The sequence below is a fragment of the Petromyzon marinus genome, chromosome 64, assembly GCF_048934315.1.
Source record: "Petromyzon marinus isolate PM22_M1 ecotype Great Lakes invasive population chromosome 64, UKy_Petmar_22M1.pri1.0, whole genome shotgun sequence".
Lineage (NCBI taxonomy): Eukaryota > Metazoa > Chordata > Hyperoartia > Petromyzontiformes > Petromyzontidae > Petromyzon > Petromyzon marinus.
Genome location: NC_133730.1, coordinates 11,556,662 through 11,579,155, shown reverse-complemented (window position 1 = coordinate 11,579,155; position 22,494 = coordinate 11,556,662). Strand labels below are relative to the sequence as shown.

General features: G+C 44.2%; 1 protein-coding gene across 1 annotated transcript in view; it reads left to right on the top strand.

Annotated features, from left to right (window-relative positions):
* Positions 1-8,886: 8,886 nt before the first annotated feature.
* Positions 8,887-22,494, top strand: part of LOC142906372 (uncharacterized) — a 36,193-nt gene continuing 22,585 nt past the window's right edge. Inside the window, exons 1-4 of the mRNA XM_076054030.1 lie at positions 8,887-8,896; positions 9,244-9,299; positions 10,172-10,325; positions 21,581-21,646. Of these exons, the coding sequence (XP_075910145.1) occupies positions 8,887-8,896; positions 9,244-9,299; positions 10,172-10,325; positions 21,581-21,646 (286 nt within the window). The remainder of the gene's footprint in view (positions 8,897-9,243; positions 9,300-10,171; positions 10,326-21,580; positions 21,647-22,494) is intronic.

Sequence of the window (22,494 nt, the reverse complement as noted above, 5' to 3'; positions counted from 1 at the left end):
ATCTGCTCGAAAGAATACTGCATGGTCTGGATACATCCTTAAGGGCAAAGCAACAATAACGTTGAGCAACGTTCAGAAGAATGAAAGTGGGGAATATATTTTCCAAATAACACTTCCAAAACCTTGCAGTGGTGAAAGATAATATAATTCTTGATGTAAATCCCAGAGGTGAGCAAAAACTCCTGCTTTATGACATAGGGGCTATTGTTATGTGCAGACTGTTGGGGAGAAGTTTTAATCATATGCAGTGGATTTATGAAAAAAACTGAATAGATGCAGAAATATTGGCATATAAACGGTACTTAATGTTTTAAAAAACTACACTGATTGTTAGTTTATAATTGTGATGGATAGTTTGTTGATGATCTTTAAAAAATGTGTCACTTTGGTATAAACGTTTTATTTCACATAAATGTATTTCGTCAACATTTGTCATCCAAACCTCCTCCAACTGCCCACGATGCCTCCCGGATACCCCTCAAACATACAGGCATGCCTTTTGGGAATGTCCAGACATTAACAAGTTTTTTCAAATCAACACTTGCTACTTTAACCACATTCACAAAACGAGCATCTCACCCTCACCAGACACATCCCTATTGAGGTTGAAACCTCAAGGCCTTTCCAGGGGGGCAAATACATTACTGTGTATTCCAAATGTTCAATGTTATGGCAAAACGCACCATTACAGCCAACTGGAAAGAGCATGCTCCCCCAACAGTGCAGGAATGGGCCAATAAACTTTCAAAATTTGCCACTAGAGCATCTAAGTGCCAAACTAAGAAGCTTACCACCAACCATGGAACCCTTTCACGACCTCTCCTCCAGTAGGCATTGATTCTTAAGAGTATTCATTAGGACATTTAGGCACTTCCCCCCCTCCCTTTTTTTCCTACAGGGGTATCAGAGCTTAGGAAGACTGGGGTTGTCGATTTTATTTCAACATGCAGTTTAGACAGGTTTCCATTGAACTGTAATTCGTAACGTGTGTTTGTACTGGTGTCAACCCCCTTTCACATCCTCTGTACCTGATATCGTTTTGTTGATTAAATACTTTTGGGGGAAAAAAAATCGAGCCATCTACGCTCCTTCATACTGGGGTCAACAAGGGTCCCTGGCACAATCGGCAAATACGAAATCCACAAACTCTGAGGCATAAGACAAATAGGGTTTGATTTGTACTACGACAACTGCTCATTTTGTTTTATGTTACCCTACATTAACCCAACCATGGAGCGGGAAGTATTTATTTAAATGTAAAATATGATTAATGTGTTTTTAGTGTAATCTCTAGTGCTGTACTGTACACGCTAAAGTAAATATGAAAATTAAGATGAGGTTAATAACATGTACTTTTTTTTGCAGTTTAAAACATGAACTAAAAATACTTTTACATACTATGAAAGATGATTTCATGTGGTTTTCATGGTCTCATCATCGGGAGCAGTGCAGTTAGAGTATAGTACTTCTTTATGATGCATAAAGGAATCTCATGGTCAACTGTGGATGGTCAAGCCGCAGGGGCACGATGGGCAAGCTATACCTCAATAAATTTGGCAACGGTCAAATCCGCGAAGGCTGAAATTAGAGTGGGCAAAGTAGCTCTTCGTTGGTGATGGAGCAATGCCTGTCATGTTGTACGCTTGCTGGCGAAATTTAATTCTTAATTTTATAGAGGGCCGAAGGCCCTGCAATCGAATCTGTATTTGTTAAACCATGCTATTGGATTTCAATAATTCAAATTTGGAGTCTTCCTTAAATAAAACTATAGCTACTCTACAGTTCTCATCAAACTATTGACTACACTATCGATAGTTAACATTTCTACTCATCGCATGTGTTTTGGTCATATTAAAATAGGATTTAAGAACTCCTTCCCTAGGGAGTCTTAAGATTGGCAAATAAAAGAAATCGGAGAGCTAAAACTTACCTGTGTGCATGCAACTTATAATCTGTTAATACATAGTGTGTGTATAGTAATACCTCGGTTAACGAAGTAAATGCATTCCATGACGTCACTTTGTTATCAGAAACGTCGTTACCAGAGTTAGGTATAACATCTGAGGCATAGGGGATGCGTTTCCGGACTTCAGAGAAGGGGGTACAATAGCAAAACATTGCTGCACAGTCGCCTTCACTTCGTCTGCTTGGTTTAAAATGGTCCTGAAGGTGCACGGCACCAACCCCAACGAATGGGTCACTTCACTTTTCATCTTTCCCACCTCTACCCCTCCTCTTTATGATCTGCATTTTCCTTTACAAATATGAATAACACAATTCATATGGCAATATATAGTTATCGTAATTGTATAGTGAATATACAGCAGTGTGGCATATAGTGGGGTTGATAAAATAAGACAGTGTAAAATTACAAGTCTAATATTTTATAGTCTAAAGTATAGGGCAGTGTAGAGTAACGCATTGTATAATTCAAAGGTGATTTTTTTGTCTATGGATATGATATTATACCATGTAGTTTAGATTGAAGGTATAATATTACATTGTATAGTAGTCCAGTTTATAGCATAGTTATTAACGCAATACAGGACAGAGCAGCGCACCTATCCTATTCCTTTTTTCTTTCCGTTTTTCTGTGTACCCGCCGCCACCCTCCCCCGATCTGGTGGTGCTGGTACTGGTAACATGCTAATTCATATGTTAATTCGGCCCACACAGCTTAAAAAGACGCGATCCAGGCTTTGCAATGTTCACTCGAGCGCTGTCTTCTGGACAGTCCTGTTTATTCACCTGAAGAAGGCTACTTGTTTCATGGCCAAAACGTCGTGAGAATCTTTTTTATTGTTTTATTTTTATTATTTTATTTCCATTCCAAATCCACCCATTTTTTCGCCATATAGCATTGTGATATATAACGACTTATTGTTGGTAGCTTAGCTGATTGGAGAATATAGAGTTTATTGATAACATTAAGGTAATTTATATTTTAGTTTTTTTATTGGTTCACTATATAGTACTGTGAATAGCTCAGATGTGTAGGCCTTGACTTCAACATAGTCATTTCTGTGACCAGTCACTAGCTAATCACTCAGTTATTTCAATGCTAAATTCGCCTAGTTATTTCAATGCTAAATTCTCCTGTTTGATTTGTACTAAGTGCCTCGGTGAATGTGTATGCTCTGACTTTAACGTAGCTATTCCTGTGAGCAGTTACAAGCTAATCACTCAGCTATTTCAATGCTAAATTCTATGCTAATTCCATTGTCAAGGGGTGCCTCTGCGGATGTGTATGCTTTAACTTAGCTATTTCAATGCTAAATTCTATGCTAATCCCTTTAACAATGGGTGCCTCTGCGGGGTGTATGCTTTAACTTTTAACATAGCTATTTCTGTGACCAGTCACAAGCTAATCATTCAGCCATTTCAATGCTAAATTATATGCTAATTCCTTTGTCAAGGCGCTTTGTTCCTCTCACACAGCTTAAAGGCCGTATCTGAACGTAGCTCTTTCACCCCAGCGCTGTCCTACCAGACAGTCTCGTCCCTTCACCTGATGAAGGCCGCTTGTGTTGTGGCCGAAACGTCGTGAGAATATTATTGTGTTATTTTATTTTATCAATTTATTATTTTATTGTCATTCTACGTGACTTTACCGAAAGAACCAAAGAAGGATGTGTGAGTGTTTGGGAACGTGTAGGCTTAGGTGTGAGTGTCGGGATAAAGGGGTCATCCTGTAACATTGTGAGCGCACCGTGTTGTCCCAGAGATACGCTACTGCGTGACAACTGGCAGGGTGGCTTGTCTAAAAATTTAAGACAGACCAACCCTATTGAATCGCCTCAGGTGAATGGGCACGACTGTTCTCACTAGACTTGACCCACAATACACAGGAGTGACTTGGCTTACCGAAAATATAATAGTAACACCGATAAAGGTGAGCCTGGAACAGCAGGCAAGAGACTAGGTGCCACACCTAATGCTGCGTATAATCAAAAATCCCTCACTGTCCACAAGACGGTATGCTTCTAGTCTATAATTAAGTTCCGGTGCCTCTAGCCGGTCAAGGATAGGGGTGTGCAGAGTGATCAAAGTTCTTGTCTGGGGTTTTGGTGATGGCATCCCACTAATCTGTCGGTTCCTTAAGAAATGCGACCAGGGGATGTTATAACTTGCCTGTACTTGCTCAAAGGATAACAACCCTACTTTTTCCACTCCTGCCACTTTCCAGCTGGGCCATTTGATGCCCTTACCCCTTATTCTCAACGAAGTGTTTACCCCATAGCGGGGATCATTACATCAGCCATACGAAAGAAGATGATATTACTGGTTTTTAATAATCAAAAAAATGTATTTTTATTATTTTACGAGTGTTTTTAAGTCTGTACGCTCTCCCGTTTTATGTACGTTAACGAGAACGTACTCAACTTATTTATACCCTATCCCATTTTACGTACTGTGGCACGTTGCGATAACATACTCGAGATTTACGAACTTTACCATTTAGACCCAACATTGTTTACGCTGTTTAGCGACATTTACGTGCCAGGTGGCGCCGAAGCGTTCGCGTCCCTGACTGATCCACCATCCCATCTCTTTACTTCGATAAAATTTCTGGTTTTTAGGGATGCATCCTGGGCGTAAATCGGGGAATGTCTGTTTGTAAAAGTATGGTCTTAATTTTGCCGAAGTGCCTTAAACTTTGTGGATGACATGTGCTCGACAATAAAGATTTTAAAAATGTCGGACTTGTGTATTCACCCATTACTTAAAGGATACACAATACTGTATTACTTTGGCTGTTGAAAATCACTTGTTTTTCTTGTAAAGGATGATGGCCTATTTAGGTTGTTTTTCATGGAGTAGAGGGTAGCCCTGGCCTTTCTCCACTCTACTTACTGGTTGTTATTCCACCATTAGTGTCACCCTTGCTATGTTGCCCACCCTCAACAATCACCAGACATCATGGGACCTCCCTTGCCAGTATCAAAATATAAGAATAGGTTTTACCCTTTCTGGCAATAAAACAGGTGTTAAGATTTTGATTTAAAGCTTTCGTGACTACAGGAATTCATATAATAAAAGGTGTTAAGATGTTAAAACACCAAACTGAAACATTTTGCAAGCATCCATGTCTGCATCAAGCACATATACTTGTGGTGAGCATGCAAACAAACACGTGCTTTGATAGTATATGCATTGTCTTTGAAACGGATTGATCCACACCAGAGATCGCTTTCTTTAAAGCCAAGTCTCAAACAGTGTTAGACCAGAAGAAGCCAAAGGGCGAACAGCACAGAGACAATCAAAATATAAGAATTTGTTTTATTGCCAGAAAGGGTCAAACCTATTCTTATATTTTGATACTGGCAAGGGAGGTCCCATGATGTAGCTGCTCACCCCGAGCTCTCACTGTCCTCATAGTGGCATTGTCTTTGTGCTGTTCGCCTTTTTGCGTCCTCTGGTCTATCACTGAGATTTTGGTCTCCACTTCCATGCTGGGGCAGACATGTTGGAAGAGGTGGGAGTACCTCTCAGAAGCCAAATGGCACGGGGGCTCCCACAAACTCCTAACATTTCTGTCAGGCTGCGCCTATACAGCTGTGCAGTAAACTATAAAATTTCACATAATACCACCAGATTTGGGCATACATCACAATGCCTGACCACTTCCTACACAGTATACACTTTTATTATATGATACACTAGCTTTACTACCCGGCTTCGCTCGGGACTTGGATTCACCACGCCTGGCCGCCGTTGTCTCCCTACACCAGTAACTCGTTTGAGGCTGAGTCGACCTAGGGGAGGCCTAGGATCGGTTCAAATAATCGTCACCGGTGGTGGCCATGAACGGGAATTGAACTCAGGTCGCCGGGTTCGTAGCGCAGCGCGCTAACCATAGGTACACATAGACGCGCTTGCTGCAGACACACAACTTTCAGGGTGCATTCGGCAGTAAACGACTGAAATAATAAAGCAATGCTGCGCGAAGAACGCCTTAGACCTGCAACACATTTGGATTTCACTTCAGCCGCGATCAGCAGGCACACTCCGTTTCGCTTCCGCAGACGGGTCACATGACAGATGTGACATCACAGCTCACTTGCCGTGCAAAAAATATATGCATTATTGAGCCCCCCCCCCCCCCCCAAAATACAAAAGTCTGTTTTATACTTTTTGCATGGTGTACAGTCTGGAAAGTACCCACATGGCAAATTTAAAGTTTGTTGCATGTTGGGAAGTACACTAAACATTTTGAACAAACACACAATCACAAATTTCCCTTTTATATATATGGAGATTACAGCACTTAGGGTGAAGCAATACACAATCACAGTGCAAACTGGAGAAAAATACCAAGCTGGAACTAATGCCAAAGTTTCCAATTAAATAAACGGCAGCGACAGCAAGGCCATTTTCAATCCAGAAAAACGCATGTCAAAAATGTTATAAATTGATTTGCATTTTAATGAGGGAAATAAGTATTTGACTCCTCTGCAAAAGATGACTTAAAACATGAGTAATTGGTGACAAAACCCTTGTTGGCAATCACAGAGGTCAGACGTTTCTTGTAGATGGCCACCAGGTTTGCACAGATCTCAGGAGGGATTTTGTCCCACTCCTCTTTGCAGATCTTCTCCAAGTCATTAAGGTTTCGAGGCTGACGTTTGGCAACTCGAACCTTCAACTCCCTCCACAGATTTTCTATGGGATTAAGGTCTGGAGACTGGCTAGGCCACTCCAGGACCTTAATGTGCTTCTTGAGCCACTCTTTTGTTGCCTTGGCCGTGTGTTTTGGGTCATTGTCATGCTGGAATACCCATCCACGACCCATTTTCAATGCCCTGGCTGAGAGAAGGAGGTTTTCACCCAAGATTTGACGGTACATGGCCCCGTCCACGGCCCCATTGATGCGGTGAAGTTGTCCTGTCCCCTTAGCAGAAAAACACCCCCAAAGTATAATGTTTCCACCTCCATGTTTGACGGTGGGGATGGTGTTCTTGGGGTCATAGGCAGCATTCCTCCTCCTCCAAACACGGCGAGTTGACTTGATGCCAAAGAGCTCCATTTTGGTCTCATCTGACCACAACACTTTCACCCAGTTGTCCTCTGAATCATTCAGATGTTCACTGGCAAACTTCAGACGGGCATGTATATGTGCTTTCTTGAGCATGGGGACCTTGCGGGCGCTGCAGGAGTTCAGTCCTTCACGGCGTAGTGTGTTACCAATTGTTTTCTTGGTGACTATGGTCCCAGCTGCCTTGAGATCATTGACAAGATACTCCCGTGTAGTTCTGGGCTGACTCCTCACCGTTCTCATGATCATTGCAACTCCACGAGGTGAGATCTTGCATGGAGCCCCAGGCCGAGGGAGATTGACAGTTCTTTTGTGTTTCTTCCATTTGCGAATAATCGCACCAACTGTTGTCACCTTCTCACCAAGCTGCTTGGCAATGGTCTTGTAGCCCATTCCAGCCTTGTGTAGGTCTACAATCTTGTCCCTGACATCTTTCTGATTGAGAAGGGGTCAAATACTTATTTCCCTCATTAAAATGCAAATCAATTTATAACATTTTTGACATGCGTTTTTCTGGATTTTGTTGTTGTTATTCTGTCTCTCACTGTTCAATTAAACCTACCATTAAAATTATAGACTGATAATTTATTTGTCAGCGGGCAAACGTACAAAATCAGCAGGGGATCAAATACTTTTTTCCCTCACTTTTTTTCCCTTACTCGTTCAGCACACCGGTTGTGTGTTGGAGAGTAAACCCACACCATTAAAAAGTCGAGTACGACGTTTCGACAGTAATTACAACCATCCTTATCAGGTGACAGCCAGAATTGGCTGTGTTTTGTAAATAACATCGCATCAGTTCATCTTATATGATAAGTCATCTCGCCAGGTAGCAGAGCACCCATCCCACAACAGGCAGATAGATCATATGCTAGTCGGAAGTTGACTCAACCCATCGTCCATTCTGGGGTAAGACAAGTAAGGAGCACTTGGATAAGAATGAGTATCAGTGGCCCTTTGGAGAGACTATGTGGTGCCACAACAGCGAAGCCTCTCCGTCGGAGCCGTTCCTGCAACGCCACCACGGGAGAGCGTCCGGGCCGACACTGCTTCTCCCTCACCACCCCCCAAATGAGCACACACAACACCCACACCCCCACGTAGGACCTCGTGGGGAAGTCACCTGGCCTCCAGGTTTTCACCCAGGGGCCCTCTTTGTAGGGACATCCCCCACGGTTTCCTGGGGCCAGGGAATTGGACGACTTCCCCCAGGTTGAATTACACCGCGGAGCCATGAATTGACGTGCAATTGCATGGTCACGACGAGGCTACTCAGTTACCGCGGTTAGGTCCACACGAGCACCAGGGGAAGCATCCGATTGGCCGGAAAAGTATGTTTGCACGCCGTGGCCAATGGCAACGACCCAACGGCGGCCCCTGTTGATGGGTAGAGAGGGAAGCGGATGTCTGTGAAGGCACCGAGACGGGCACACCAGTGGCGGTGGGGTATCGTGGGTTAGCCGGGCAGACCTTTGATGTAGAGAAGGATACGCCTCACCAAAGAGAAGCAGTTCCAGCCATCACATTAGGGGGCGAGTTAATTAAATGTTTGACCAAATATAACAGGCTAATTTTAAGTTGATAATTTTGTATGGCCTGCGAATGATGTTATAAATATACAAATGGCCCTTGGCAGATAAAAGGTAACCCACCCCTGCCTTAGGTGAACGCAAATAGTGAGTGTGGAGTGAGTTGGAACCTTGCCTCATATAAATTAGCTCGAGTAGGATTTGCAGTTCCATTTATAAGGTGCTTGCCTCAGAAACTCGCATCTTCCATCTCATCTCAATCATTCCAATACTTAACTTTATTTTTAGCCCAGGGGAGCCCCTGATGGCAGCTGTCCCCATATGGCACAAGGTGAACACAGCCCCAGGCTGCAAGTAGGTAGCAGTTTGCCAGTTGCCCGAAATGTTTCAATGGGTTTTATCAATTGGGTAATCTGCAAATATTTGTATTTATTTGAACCATGACCCTAGTGCACGTGGCCTACTCTTTTTCCTAATCGCGTCACGGGATTTGTCACATCCACTGTGGAGCATACGGCATATATTTTCTGGTAATACACCCACAGCATTAACCAGGGTGGCCACGGGGATGAATCGTGAACCTTGCCAACGAGCGGCAATGCCACCGCCAACAACAACTTCTGTTGCTTCCACCGTTGCTGATCGGGGTGTGGATCATTCGTTGTCTTTGCTGTGCAGGTGTCCCAGTGCAGGAGCTGCAACAGGAAGTACCAGCCAGTGCCACGGGACAGGGAGTGGGGGAGTGGAGCGCTCTTCAACTGCACAACCTGCGATAACACCTTCAGGTTGACGGCGATAAAAGGGACAGCTTGTATGTGTGTATTGATGCATTGATTCGCAAAGTTTACGCGAGTTGTGCACGAGTGCGCATGAGATACGGTGTTTTATAAATAAAAATGTATATCGTAATACGAGAGGAGCAAACCATTTAAAAGGATGTCGCCACTCAAATACATTTGCATAGTGATGTAGAGTATAAAGTGGGGGGTGTGAAAGCAAACTGAGAGCAAATCCTCTGGAACCACAAAAGCCGTGTTGAGGACAGATAGTGGCAGCAGGCAAGGAATGAAACGCATCTCAGAGAGTGTCCACTGCGGAGATGGAGCGACGACATCGGCTCGCGCACAGGTGCTCGTGTTCGGTGGATTATTAAATTGTTTGGGGGAGGCCTTCATCCGGCAGTGGATTGAACATTGCTGCTGATGATGAGAACGAAAATCATTGAAAATAATTAGCGCAATGTATTTTGTATACGATTACGAAAGTAGTAAATATAGAGTATTATCAAAATAAACAACAGATTAATAATGAAGACGTATCAAATAAACCTTCTGAAGTGATCACAAGCATGGAACAAATCGATGGGGTCGTCAAGACCTTCCCCAAGCATGGCACGTCTTCTGATGCCCTGGGCGCTCATGGTTCAGAAGGCCTTACCAACTATATATTGTTTGAAACTACCCCTAATTTGTCCTGCTGTCATGTTTTTGTATTATTTGTGGTTGTAACGTTCTGATCCGCCCCTAACTGGACATCTGTGAAAAAGAGCTTCATAGCTCATGGGATTCCTCCAGTATAAATCAATATTCTGCTTGTTTGTGAGCAGCGGCTGGGGACAGATGGGCGTGCCCACATCGCCGTGCTACCGGTGCCAGGCGGCGTGTGGCCCACGCGCGTGCAGCGCCCCGACACGCACAGCGCTGCGCAACCTTCCGGGCAGCAGCTCAGCTGCATGGCCGAGGACTGCTACAACCCCCAGGGTGAGCGCAGCTGGAGGGCCACAGCGCCACTCCGCCGACTCTCGCGATCGCCAGCCACGAGCATTAATAAGCGACGATCCAATTCTCTCTGTCTCGCAGACCCGCAGGAGTTTTGCGGGGGGGAGTGGGAGGGGGGGTGATGTTGCTGTGCATTTCTCCTAATGAGTGGCTTTTGCAGACAATTTGCACAATTTGGACCGTGACGCCGACATTCCCTCCCATCGTCTCTTTCCCAAGATCTTGTAACCTCGCTCAATGCAAGAAATATATTTTGTTTTTTTCAACTTCAGGAGTGCTGTTTGTTGATGGCCGATGGGCATTTTGGGCCTGTGCTAAGCAACTGTGATAGAAAAAAAGATTTGGGCAAGGCAGCATATTGTTCCGGGGGTAGTTACCGACAGCATCCCGATGAAGAAATTAACACTGCAGTAAAGCGCGTGAGTGAATCGACATAATTCTCTGATCCGTTCTCTATACCGCTATCGTTTTATCAGCATTATATAAACACAAACCTCACTTTAAGACATCATGACATGCATAAATAACCAACCCAATAAGTTTTGTTGCTGTAATTGTTTTGGTGGAGCAGTACAGTAGCATTAAACACGTACCACTGATGAAAACCCCGTGCCCCTAAGTTTGATTCTCAGCCAAGGCTAACGTGAGCGACACTTGAACCAATCCTATTTAGTTTGTTTTCCTACCCCCGCACCCCCGATTAGCACGTTCTCTACGTACGGCGTGAAAGAAGTTCAACATACATATTCATTGGGTAACAATGATTACGATGACAAGTCTCGGCAGATGGTTGACGTTGGATGACGATCGCGAGAGACGGAGATTGGCTGCCTCATCATGGGGGTGGTGAGGACGGATAGGAATTGGCTGACGACGATGGTGGTGAGTATCTTTGTAACGATGGCAGTGGTGAGGATAGTAGTAGAGACGTACGTACGTTGAACTTCTTTAGCACCGTACGTGGCCAACCGTAGACGACTGCGATACGCTGGTGGTAGTGTGGTGAGAGTCTCAGGTCGGTGTGCTTTGTGCACCGTGAGCACGCGTGGCAGGGCCCCCGGGTCCCCGGGACGCACTGTGTGCACGCGCGCACCCTGCACGTGACGAGGCTCGTCACGTGCTGTGTGCACGCGCGCACCCTGTACGTGACGAGGCGCGTCACGTGCTGCACGCGAGCGAGCCGCACGTCAGCAGCGCCTCCACGGTGGCCACGTGCATCAGCCAGGGCAGCCTCGTGGAGCACGAGGACGTCCTCATCGAGCAGGACCTCTTGGAGGAGGACGAGAATCGGCGCCACTGAGCGTGCCGCGAGCGAGGTTCCAACGCGAGTAACGCGCGAGCCTCCTCGGCGCCTTTGCGTTGGGTCGTGTTTTTAAATCGAGCTGTGAAAGTGCCTTGTTTTCTTCAGCTTTTAAAAAATAGCACTTGCCTAGAGTTGATTTGCGTTTAACCGAAGCACAATATTTACAATGCGTTTCTAAAGCCAACGATGACCCCTTGTTTATCGAAGATGGGGGTGGATGAACGGCGCGGTGGTTTTCGTGCATTGCGCTGTGAACCCAGCGAAGCAAGTTCGATCCCCGGCCACCGCTAAAAAGCAGTGCGGAGTGGTATCTGAACTGGTCCTGGATGCCCCCTTTGTTAAACAGCACTGACAAGCTGAGTGAAGTATGGTCAAACATCCCTCGTGAACAGCACTGCTTGAGGATATTTGACCATTTCTTTTTTGGCCCAAATTTTTATTCATGAAAAATATTTTATTCCACATCCTCCCTCGCATCATACATTGCAATATTTTGACACTCCGGGCAGCAGTTCCAAGGGGCATCTAAGGTATCGGGCATACCGGACTTATCGGGGCAGGCGGGAGGTTTTTTCCTCCTTTTTAAAGTGCTCTTGTAATTCATATTCTTAGCTCTTTCGGTAAAGTCACGTTGAAGGGAAACAATAAAACTGCCAAATCGCTGCGAAGGGCGCAAACGGTTTTTTTAAAATAAATAAATACACCGTTTAAAAATAAATACATTAATGCAAACCGACACACCTGATGATGACCGTTTGTGTTATGGTCGAAACGTCGTGAGAATTTTTATTGTTTTATATATATTTTATTGTTTCCCTTCAACGTGACTTTACCGAAAGAGCTAAGAATATGAATTACTGCAGTCACGAAAGCTTTAAATCAAAATTTGCTCTTGTAATTGTTTTGATTTTAACCGTATTTCGATTTAAAGCTTTCGTGACTGCAATGATTCATCTTCTTTGGTTCTTTCGGTAAAGTCACGTAGAATGAGAATAAAATAATAAATTGATAAAATAAAATAACAGAATAATATTCTCACTTATTCTCAAAACACAATAATATTCTCAAAACTAAAGTGAGAATATTATTGTGTTATTTAATTTTATCAATTTATTATTTTATTCTCATTCTACGTGACTTTACCGAAGGAACCAAAGAAGATTAACCATGTTTTTTTACTTTTTGTGTTTATTCACATAAACAGTGATGCGCACGAGGTGAAAAATGTTACGAAAAAAGTATTTACAGTCGGCATGTGAGACGTGATAACAATGGCTCTTTCATGCATCATGCTATCGTGCTGTATAGTCAGAGGGAAATTCAGTAGGTACCTTGAAACACGCCGTAATTGTTTCTGAGGTGGTTTATTTGAAATGTATCGGTTAGTGGAGGTCCACTGGCCAACTGGAGGGCATCTACTCTATAAGTGGCTAATCTGTATGCTTGGCTGTACGTTTGTTTCTATAATCTCCACGAAATTCAATTAACAAGGAGTCATTTTAAAACTAAAGTAGTTTATATTATATTAAAACAATACAAATACTTTTTACCTGATCAATCTTCTAATTTGGCGTTTTGGGGCCCTCGGACTGCTTAGCTGCTCTATCATTTACAATAGCTTGGCATGTGATGGCAAGCTCTTGTAAATTCGTACAATAGATAGGGTTATAGAGGGCGGGGTGGCACAGAGAGCTGTTGAAACTCAATGGCTTCTCTTTAGTCTCCAATAAAACCACCTCCATAACAAGGATCAACAACTTATATACAGCACGGCATATCTCAATGTAAAATCAAATACACTTGTATGTACGTGTAGCGCAGGGACGTGCGGTCAGGGGAGGCACAGCCTCACCTGTCATACTCCAATGAGAATAGCTGTTACGAAAAAAAAGAATAATCAAATAAAAATTTAAATTTTCCCACTGATCTGTGTTATAAATGTCATTTCTGTACGATTCCAAACATTTTTATAGTCAAAGTCGCCAAATTTGCGGAGCTCCGCTGCAAATACAGGAAGAGACGAGAGGTGAGGCAGCGACGCGCTCAGCCTCCCCTCTGATTGCGCAACCCCTGTTCTGTAATGCTGCGTGTTTTCATAAGGCGAATTGGATATAATTCTATGAATGTATTAGGGAACACATTTTTATAACGCGCATACGAATTGGTTATAAAGCAATCGAGTGAACAGAACTACGTTGCGCGAGTAGGAACAAGCAGTTGTAAGGCGACCTCGGTGTAGCATCACACAAGGTGGGATGCTGCTGGATGCTCTTGATGCTACCCACACGCCTCAGTCTTTGTTCAGGCTGCGTACGCACATCACGTGTTATCGCAGACATTGCTTTACCCTATATTATGCAGGGTGCTTCAACATGTTTTTAACACTTATATGGGACTATCGTTTTTAATGGAAAAAGAACGGATAATACACTGTAACATGATAAAGAAATGTATGTTAATAGCTGCAAAAAGTCAAAGAGTCTCCACTTGCTCGCCATCATTGTCAACACATGCCTGGAATCTTCTCTAGGTGGTCTCCAGAGCCCGGAGGCACATTTCTTGTGGTATTGTTGCACATTCTCACAAGTATTAAAACAATTTAAGCACCCCGTACATTATTTATTGTAACGCGATTTTCCATAACGCGGTGTTCTTCAGGAACGCAACTACCGCGTTATAGGAAAATAGAACTGTATAATCATGCAGGGTCTCGAACTCAGGACACTAGAGGTCGACTAAATTTAAGCTCGATTTCAATTTCTAAGGAATATTTTAAAAAGTGATTCAATATAAAACTGCTACATCTTCCGTGTCGCCTCACAATGAGTTTATGGATAGGAAAGGGGTAGGGGCAAAACAATTTCTGCTCGGGGTCACCAAATAGGCCAGCACCACCACTCAAGGGTGGGAAAACCCCGATTTTTTTTTGCCCGACAAATCGGGTTATTGGTTTTAATGGAATTAAACCCGATTTTGCCGATTAAAACCTGGTTGTATTATCGGCGTCTCGTGCACACTTCAATCCTGCTCGTCGTCGTCGTCCGCCGCCGCGTCGTCTTCGTCGTCGCTCTCGCCGCTGGACTCGGTGTTGTCGTGGCCATCGCCGGGCGTGGGGCAGTCGTAGAACGCGTTGAGGTTCGACTTAATGAAGACGAGCTTCTCGACTGTGCTGGGCGCCAGGCTGTTCCTCAACTTGGAGTGGATAAATCCCATCGTCGAGCAGTTTCGCTCAGACGCAGCAGCAGCGGCGGTCGACGTGGCCATGCCGCCGTGCGCGTGACTCACGCGCACGGCGGCTGAGCCCGGGCCCCGGCCCGAACGCTGCTAATAGGTGCGTGCGACTGAAATCCCGACTTCACTTTAATAAAACCGAATAAAACCGGATTTGGGCAGGATCCAGGTGCTCCGGTTTTATATAAAAAAACGATTAAAGCCCGAATGAATAAAACCGGGCCGTGCCAGCCTTGCAAACCACTGCCTGCATGTACCACGAGGAGACGTTTCCATGTCTTGCGCTCGCAGTCTCAGTCTCGCATACTAGACATGCCCCTCACCCATCGCCCACAAACACCGCCTTGTTGTGAAAGAGCCAACGCAAGAAGATCCCTAGGTTTGATCTTCCACGAAGCTCATGGTCCACCCTAAACTGTATCCACTGCACAAACCACGGCAGTAGATGCGGATACCTGATGCACAAGTGGAAAATTAAAAACTCCCCAGTAGTGTGTGACTGTGGTCATCCAGAACAGACCGTACAGCATATAACGACGCAACGCCCGATCCACAAATACGAAAGAGACATCACAGTGATGATACACTCCACTGCTCTTGGCGCGGTTGTCTGGCTTGACCACCTGAATGTGAGATTGCAGTTGTTGCTCTGCGTCTACATTAGCCAGCTTGAGGGCGGGGTGGGGTCTAAATCAGGAATTCACCATAAAAACACATGATTTCAGTAAAACAAATCCATATGATCTCGCAAGTGCGTGTCACATAACGGCATATCAAACACAATGTGACAACGAACTCACCTGCGATATAGCAAACTCAAGGTATCCGTGTGCTACCGATTTTGTCTTTATAGTACTGTATTCGCTATTCATGGTTTCCTGCTGCAACAAAAAAATGTTACAGCAATTGTTTTTACCTTTAGCTGGATCCAAGATAATGGATGGAGTGATGATGCAGTGGTTCATGCACTGCGTCATCTGAGTTTGATTCCTGGCCATGGCTGACATCGGTGACATCTGAACAGATCCTGTACCCCCCCCCCCAACCCATACCGAGCAGCATGGTAAAGTATGGTCGAACAACAAAAATGACCGACACGGTGTGTGGAGGCCCTTGTACAGCAGTGGACTCGCAAATGAGCTGTCAGGTTTGCTTTTGTAGATGAAAGTGTATTTTGGCATAAACTGAAAAATCTGAGTCTTGCTGCTCCAAACGAGCATGGGCTGCAATGCCATTCTGTATGCAGCTCTCAGCAAGGTGGTCAATATTCCACTTTCCTTTGGGAGGGGGAAACTCGATGTAACCACCACTTCTGCTCCGCCCACCCTCGTCCTAGGCTCTGTGTTCGATGTGTTCAATACTCACGTGGGTCTCATTCCTTTGACATTTGATGGTGCTGTTTGTTGCTGGACGCTTGGCGTCTTTGGGACTCTGCACAGATCAACTTGAATATTTTGATTGTGTGGAATAACCTCCAATATTTGCAATTAATCAATTACACTAATATTCGATTCTGAAGATTGCAATTTAACCGCACTGTATAGCAGCACTTTCAAAACAATTTTGCAATATGACCCTATTTGAAGACAAAATTCCTATTAAACTGACAATAACCATAATTTAAAAACATTTCAAGTGACAGGATATTTCTGTACGTTCATTTTGTGTCGGTATTATAGAACAACAAATATGAATTTTTTTGATAAATAAATGAAGCAATAATTTGGACTCACCAGGTCGAGTGTCGAGACGCGTGTTGCTTGAGGCATGCGACACAGCTTCTCAAAATCTTGCGGTGTGGCTGACATTGCACATCCCACCTTCAGCGGTCACATCCAAAGTCAGTGCGCTCACTCACGTGTACACTACATGCTTGCAAAGGGTACCATCGGTTTCGAGGCACGCGTTAAGATGTCGGGGTTTGCGGATTCTCTCTTTTCCGTGAGAAAAAAAAAACTCATCACGTGACATTTCAACGAGTTGTTTCGTTTCAGCCGCGGTCACATCCATTGTTTTAGGCTGGGCATTGAAATGGGTTTCGTGCCTAGTGACACCTTTTCACGTCGAAATCAGGGAAATTGGTTGCGAAGTGTGCGTCCAGGCAGCTGAGGTGGTGAGTCTTCGCCCAAGTGGAAAGACACTTTGGAAATTGAGTGGAGCCGGCAGTTCAACTTCAACAAACTCATCTTGCACACACCATCTCTCACGGATGCTGTGATTTGATCGCTCATTTGTATATTTGTGGTTTCATTGCAACATTTGCATTCACGTCGTTTCGTTTCCCAACCACAGGCGCGTCTCGCTTAACGAGCGTTCTCCTTCACGAGAGTCTGCTATAACTCTCAATTTGTTCGCAACACGAGAACATGTTCCCGAAACAAGCGGAGGCCGATCAACCAAACGCGTCCCGTGTTGGCAAGGGCCGCTACGCTACAACAATGGGATCGTATTACCACGTTCCCTACGCCCAGCCATCAGATTCTCAATCTCCTGTGCTGCGCGTGCCGCCGGAGCACGCGCCGCCTGAGCACGTGACCCAGGTGGGGGCCACGTGGTGTTGGTGGCGAAACTGTCATGGCGGCGCGTGGGGAGCTACTCGCGACTCCCGCTCACGGCCAACACGGGTGACGATTGTACGAGGTGGTCCTGGGACACTCCGAGGTCGACTCGGCATCAAATGAGTACGGTGTGTAAACATCGCCACCGGGGAGACAAAGGCGGCCGGGCGTGGTGTGAGCCACCCCACCCACACCCGAGGATCGGCGGGCGGGGCCGCCATCGCAAATTGCCAGCCCTCGCAAACAACAGCGGTCGGTAAGTAAGCTCTTGACTATGCATATATTATTGTTGTGTTACATATAGATTTTATATATCAGGTATGTAGTCTTCTCTTTGTGCCCGACGCTTAAGGGCTGCAGTTTTTGGTAGCGGCAAGTTTGAGTAAAACTCACGTGTACAGTATTTTGGCGGGACAAATGGAAATATCACAGAATCGTTTTGCGCGTTACCCCCTCCCCCCACCTAGAGGTTCACTCAATGTTTATTTTACTTTCTATCGAAAACAAGTGTTAAGATAAGCGTTTAAAAGTCAAACTTAACCAAGTCGTCAATTTAAGTGTCTTTTGTACATTTATGTTCGTAGGTTTGAATATATTCTGTCTAGATTCGTTTAAAAAGAATGCAACCTTCTCTGGCTACTATTAGCCCTCTTTTAGAATTGTGTTTCAACCGATTACCCTCGCTTGCCTGACCCATCACGGCTCTGAGAAATAAATGTATGACTAATGGACGTCAATGTTAACCAGTTGTCCATTTTGTGAGGTATCCCTAACTAGCCAGTAACTTGTAAGCGAATAAACAAATCAACGGCGTAATTTGTTCGCGCTCGCTGGTTACTTTTGGAAACAACATTGTTGATAATTTATTTAGAAAGGTCTTTTATACCGATCTAGGTCACGATATGGACTTCGATGTTAGCGTCGTAATTTTCTATTGGCAGATTCATACGTGATTATTCACCAGTGACTCATGTTTGCTATAATTTCACACATTTATAAATCACCTCACGTACTCCCCCCCCCCCGGTTGCGAACCACTGGCCTAGAGAAGCCATTAGTGACAGACATTACCATCACATCGACAGTGAGGATGGCTTTATGAGACCCAAGGCGACATGGAATGCACAAAAGACGTTTGAACTGCCAATGTGTTCTTTGCGCGGCATTGACCTGCAAGGCTGTGAGCCTGAAATCGGTGAACTAATGCAAAACGATCCCACCCAGTTGTGTCGCGTCATTGACAATGACCCTGAAGAAGAATGCAGTCGTGTATTTTGACGGTACAATATATGAAATGCACAATCGATGATTCATCTAGATGAAGGGTGAGCAGTCAGATTCATTCCCTCACCCATGTTAACAATTTTGGTCTACCGCACCGACTGTTTGCTCTCATGTACACACCGCACAGCGAATGACTTGGTGTTTCTACTTTGGCAGTGGTACACAAGCACAACAACAAATACATGGACGCATTCGTCAATAACACTGGCTTCTTCCAGGATAAAATATGGACAGTAAACCCTCTCAAACCACAAGGGTTATGTTCTTGAAAACGCGCGCGAATGTAGAAACCTTGTTGACCAGGAAAAATGGGGTTGCGTTCCTGGCACGAGTGAACATAGGGGGGAATAGTAAATGTTTAATACCACTGACTACAATAAATAATAAAATATGAATGACAATTCGTTTTTATTACCTTTCATGATGATTTGATGACAATGGAGATGGTGAGGAATTCAGGTGGACGACTCATCGGGAGATGCAGGTGTTTGATAACAACAACGCACAGTTATCATTTTAGCACTCGAGAGCACGTCTGTGATAGGCCGACATTTTGGCGTGGACTGTGAGATCCATCAAGAATGAGGCGAATGCAATCAGGGAAAGTGTTGCGGCTATCGCCCCCCAGTGCTGTGTTCTCTTATCAATAACTATCACATTTTTACTGTGAACAAGATTTCTACATATTCTTGGTTCTTTCGGTAAAGTCACGTTGAAGGGAAACAATAAAATATATATAAAACAATAAAATTCTCGTGACGTTTCGACTGCAACACAAGGCTGTAACCCTCGTGAATAGAGAAGGTTTACTATATTGGCATAGTCACTCTGGTTTGTCAGTGCGTCGTCAACCGCGAGCCGGTGGGGAGTGTCAGGGAAAGCTGTCCCAGGTAGTCCAGGAAGCCGGTAACATGACTTCTATGATTTCATGGGTGCCACATTTCTATTTACAGCGATGTTCAATGTACTGCTGGATCACGGCTTTCCTACTAGAGCTCCTTCTACTGGAGGCCCCTTCCACCAACAGTGACGTGAGCAAGCAATTCCAGGGTTGCACCTTTACATTTTTAAAATTAATGTATTTATTTGGTAAGAGCGTGTGTGTGTGTGCGAGTGAGTATCAGAGCATGTGGATTCTGTATGTTCGCCCGCTATTCCGCAGTGTGAGTATGCAAGAGGTTGAGTGAGTGAATATAAGAGTGAGTATAAGAGAGCGTGGAGTTTGTATGTTCTCCCCCATTAACATTGCATTTTACTATATCAACATTGATAAATGGTAACATATATTACAATACAGTAGCCTCTTGACTATCCGTGCTAATGCCGAGGACAGCCATGGCTAATAAAAAATTGCGGACCATCCAAAAATATCCATTTTACGTGGATCTCTTTGCCAAAAACCACTAATATAGATATACATTATGTTTAAGTTAAGGAAATTGAGTTTGTTAATGAACAACATTTTTTTAGTAAAGAATGTATTGATCTTGTTTTTTGTTACAAAAGTATTTGATTTAGAACGAATGCTAACGATCGACCGAACGATGCACATGCTCAGGGATAACTTTCCTGCTCCCGCGCAGAAGACTCGGCCCACTAAGTGGACAGAAGCAGAGCCACGCCAATCAACATCAAACTCCGCCCACTGTTGTAAAGATATGCAACTAAAGTACCGTAGGGGCGATCACATGGATTTCAGATTAACCGGAGCACGTGACTTGTAATAAACATGTCCATGAATAAGTGTATCACTGTTTTTAGATTATTAATTTGGGATTAAGGGAAACATCCATGAGTTATTAATTTGTGTCAATATCAGGTGCGTGGTTAATCCTCAAATGGGATAAATCGCAAGCGGATAATTGAGTCAACTGTATTATGAACTAAATCGACATTAACAACATTGCATTCTTCTATATCAACATTGACAACCTTTATAACATTCTTAACATTGTTTAGAACAATAAACTATGATAAAATTAACAACATTGCATTCTACTTGATAAATAACGATAATATTTCGAAGGTGGTAACATTATTCATGACTATAATAAACTGTTATAACAATTTCTGTGCTCCCCTCTGTCACGCGCGCTCCTTTATGGCGTGCCTTCCTCTACTACTGCTGCCACTAAACACTGAGGGGTTAGCATCTTCATCATTAGACCTCCTTTGCCAGTACCAAAATATAATAATAGGGTTTTTCCCCTTTTTTTGGCAACGAAACTGAAACCTTTTTACAAGGATCCATGTCTGCATTAACCACAATACTTGCAGTCAAAATGCAAACAGGAAAACATACTATGATAATATATGCATTGTCCTTGAAACTGATTGGTCCACACCAAGGGACGGCTTTCTTTCGAGCCTCGACCCAATTGGTGCTCGACCAGACATGAATCCTTGTAAATAGGTTTCAGTTTCGGTGCCAGAAAAAAGGGGAAAAACCCTATTACACTGAGGGGTTGTTTTCATGGAGGTGGACACCACCTGCATCATGAACATGGCGAGTCCACCTCATCGGAAGCCAAGTTCACATTTCTTCCTGAGAAGTGGAGCTGCTTTGGCTGCATCTGCTGCTGCTGCTGCTATAGCAGACGGACAGAGAATACTACATCCGTGCAGGCCGCCCCGTCTGAAGCCACACTCGGGCACTGCAAGCCTTTCCTCGGTGTGTTTGGCGAGAGGGCGATGTTGAACATTTTTTTGCTAGGACCTTTCCCGGCACGCTGAGTAGGAAGATGCTCCGGTAGTACGGTCCCCCTTATAGAGGGGGACCACTAAGGTATCCTTCCAATCCTGCAGCACGTGTCCTCTGTGGTCCAGAAAGTTGTGATTATATCATATCGGGCAATCTGCAGACACACGCTACCTGGGAAAAGTGCTGTTCGAGAGCACCTGTGAAGGTCGACACATCACACGAGAGGGTGGGTGGCCAACACCACACCTGGCTTAGTCTCCCCAGTGCTGATGTTTTACACACAGCACCAGGTACATGTCGTCCCCGGGTTACGAAAGGGTTAGGTTCCTGAGAACGATCCGTAACCCGAATTTTCCATATGTCAGTAATTGAACAATTTGTCCCTGAATTAAAGCTAAAATCCAATAGCCAGAAATAGTTGTGCCTCCCCTACCTGAATACTAGTTCGTTTTCCCTCAGGACTGTATTGTGCTGTTTTCTATTGCTACCTATATTCTATTGCTCTACATACTCTGCACTTCATATTCGTTTTTCATTTAATCGAATAACACTACCCATAATTAAACTAATGGGACATATTCTGGATCCAATTGTTTATGAATACCACGAAACATTTTAATAAAAATCGTTAACAGAAAGCAGTCACTTCCGAATGTTTGTTTACCGTGCATTAGGCTAGGCCTAGACTTTACATACATACACACGCACACACATGCACGCACATTAAATACAGTAAAAACCTAACAATAGAAACATGGGGGAAAAGATAATTCGAAGCATAGAGAACAAACAATAATGTAATGGTATACAAAAATTACATTGCCCATAATCGTGGTGGGGCTTGGTGAAGGAGGCGTTTTGGTGGAGTGAGGCGTAAGGCGGCGTGCCTTATGCGTCCCTCCGCGGTATTCATCCGCAACCTCACCGCGCTGCACTATTTGCGCTTAACTTATGCAAACATTTCTGCATCTTAATTTTTTTATGCATTTATCAGAGCATTTTCATAAAACAATAAAATTCTCACTAAAAGAACCAAGAATATGAATCCCTGCAGTCACGAAAGCTTTAAATCAA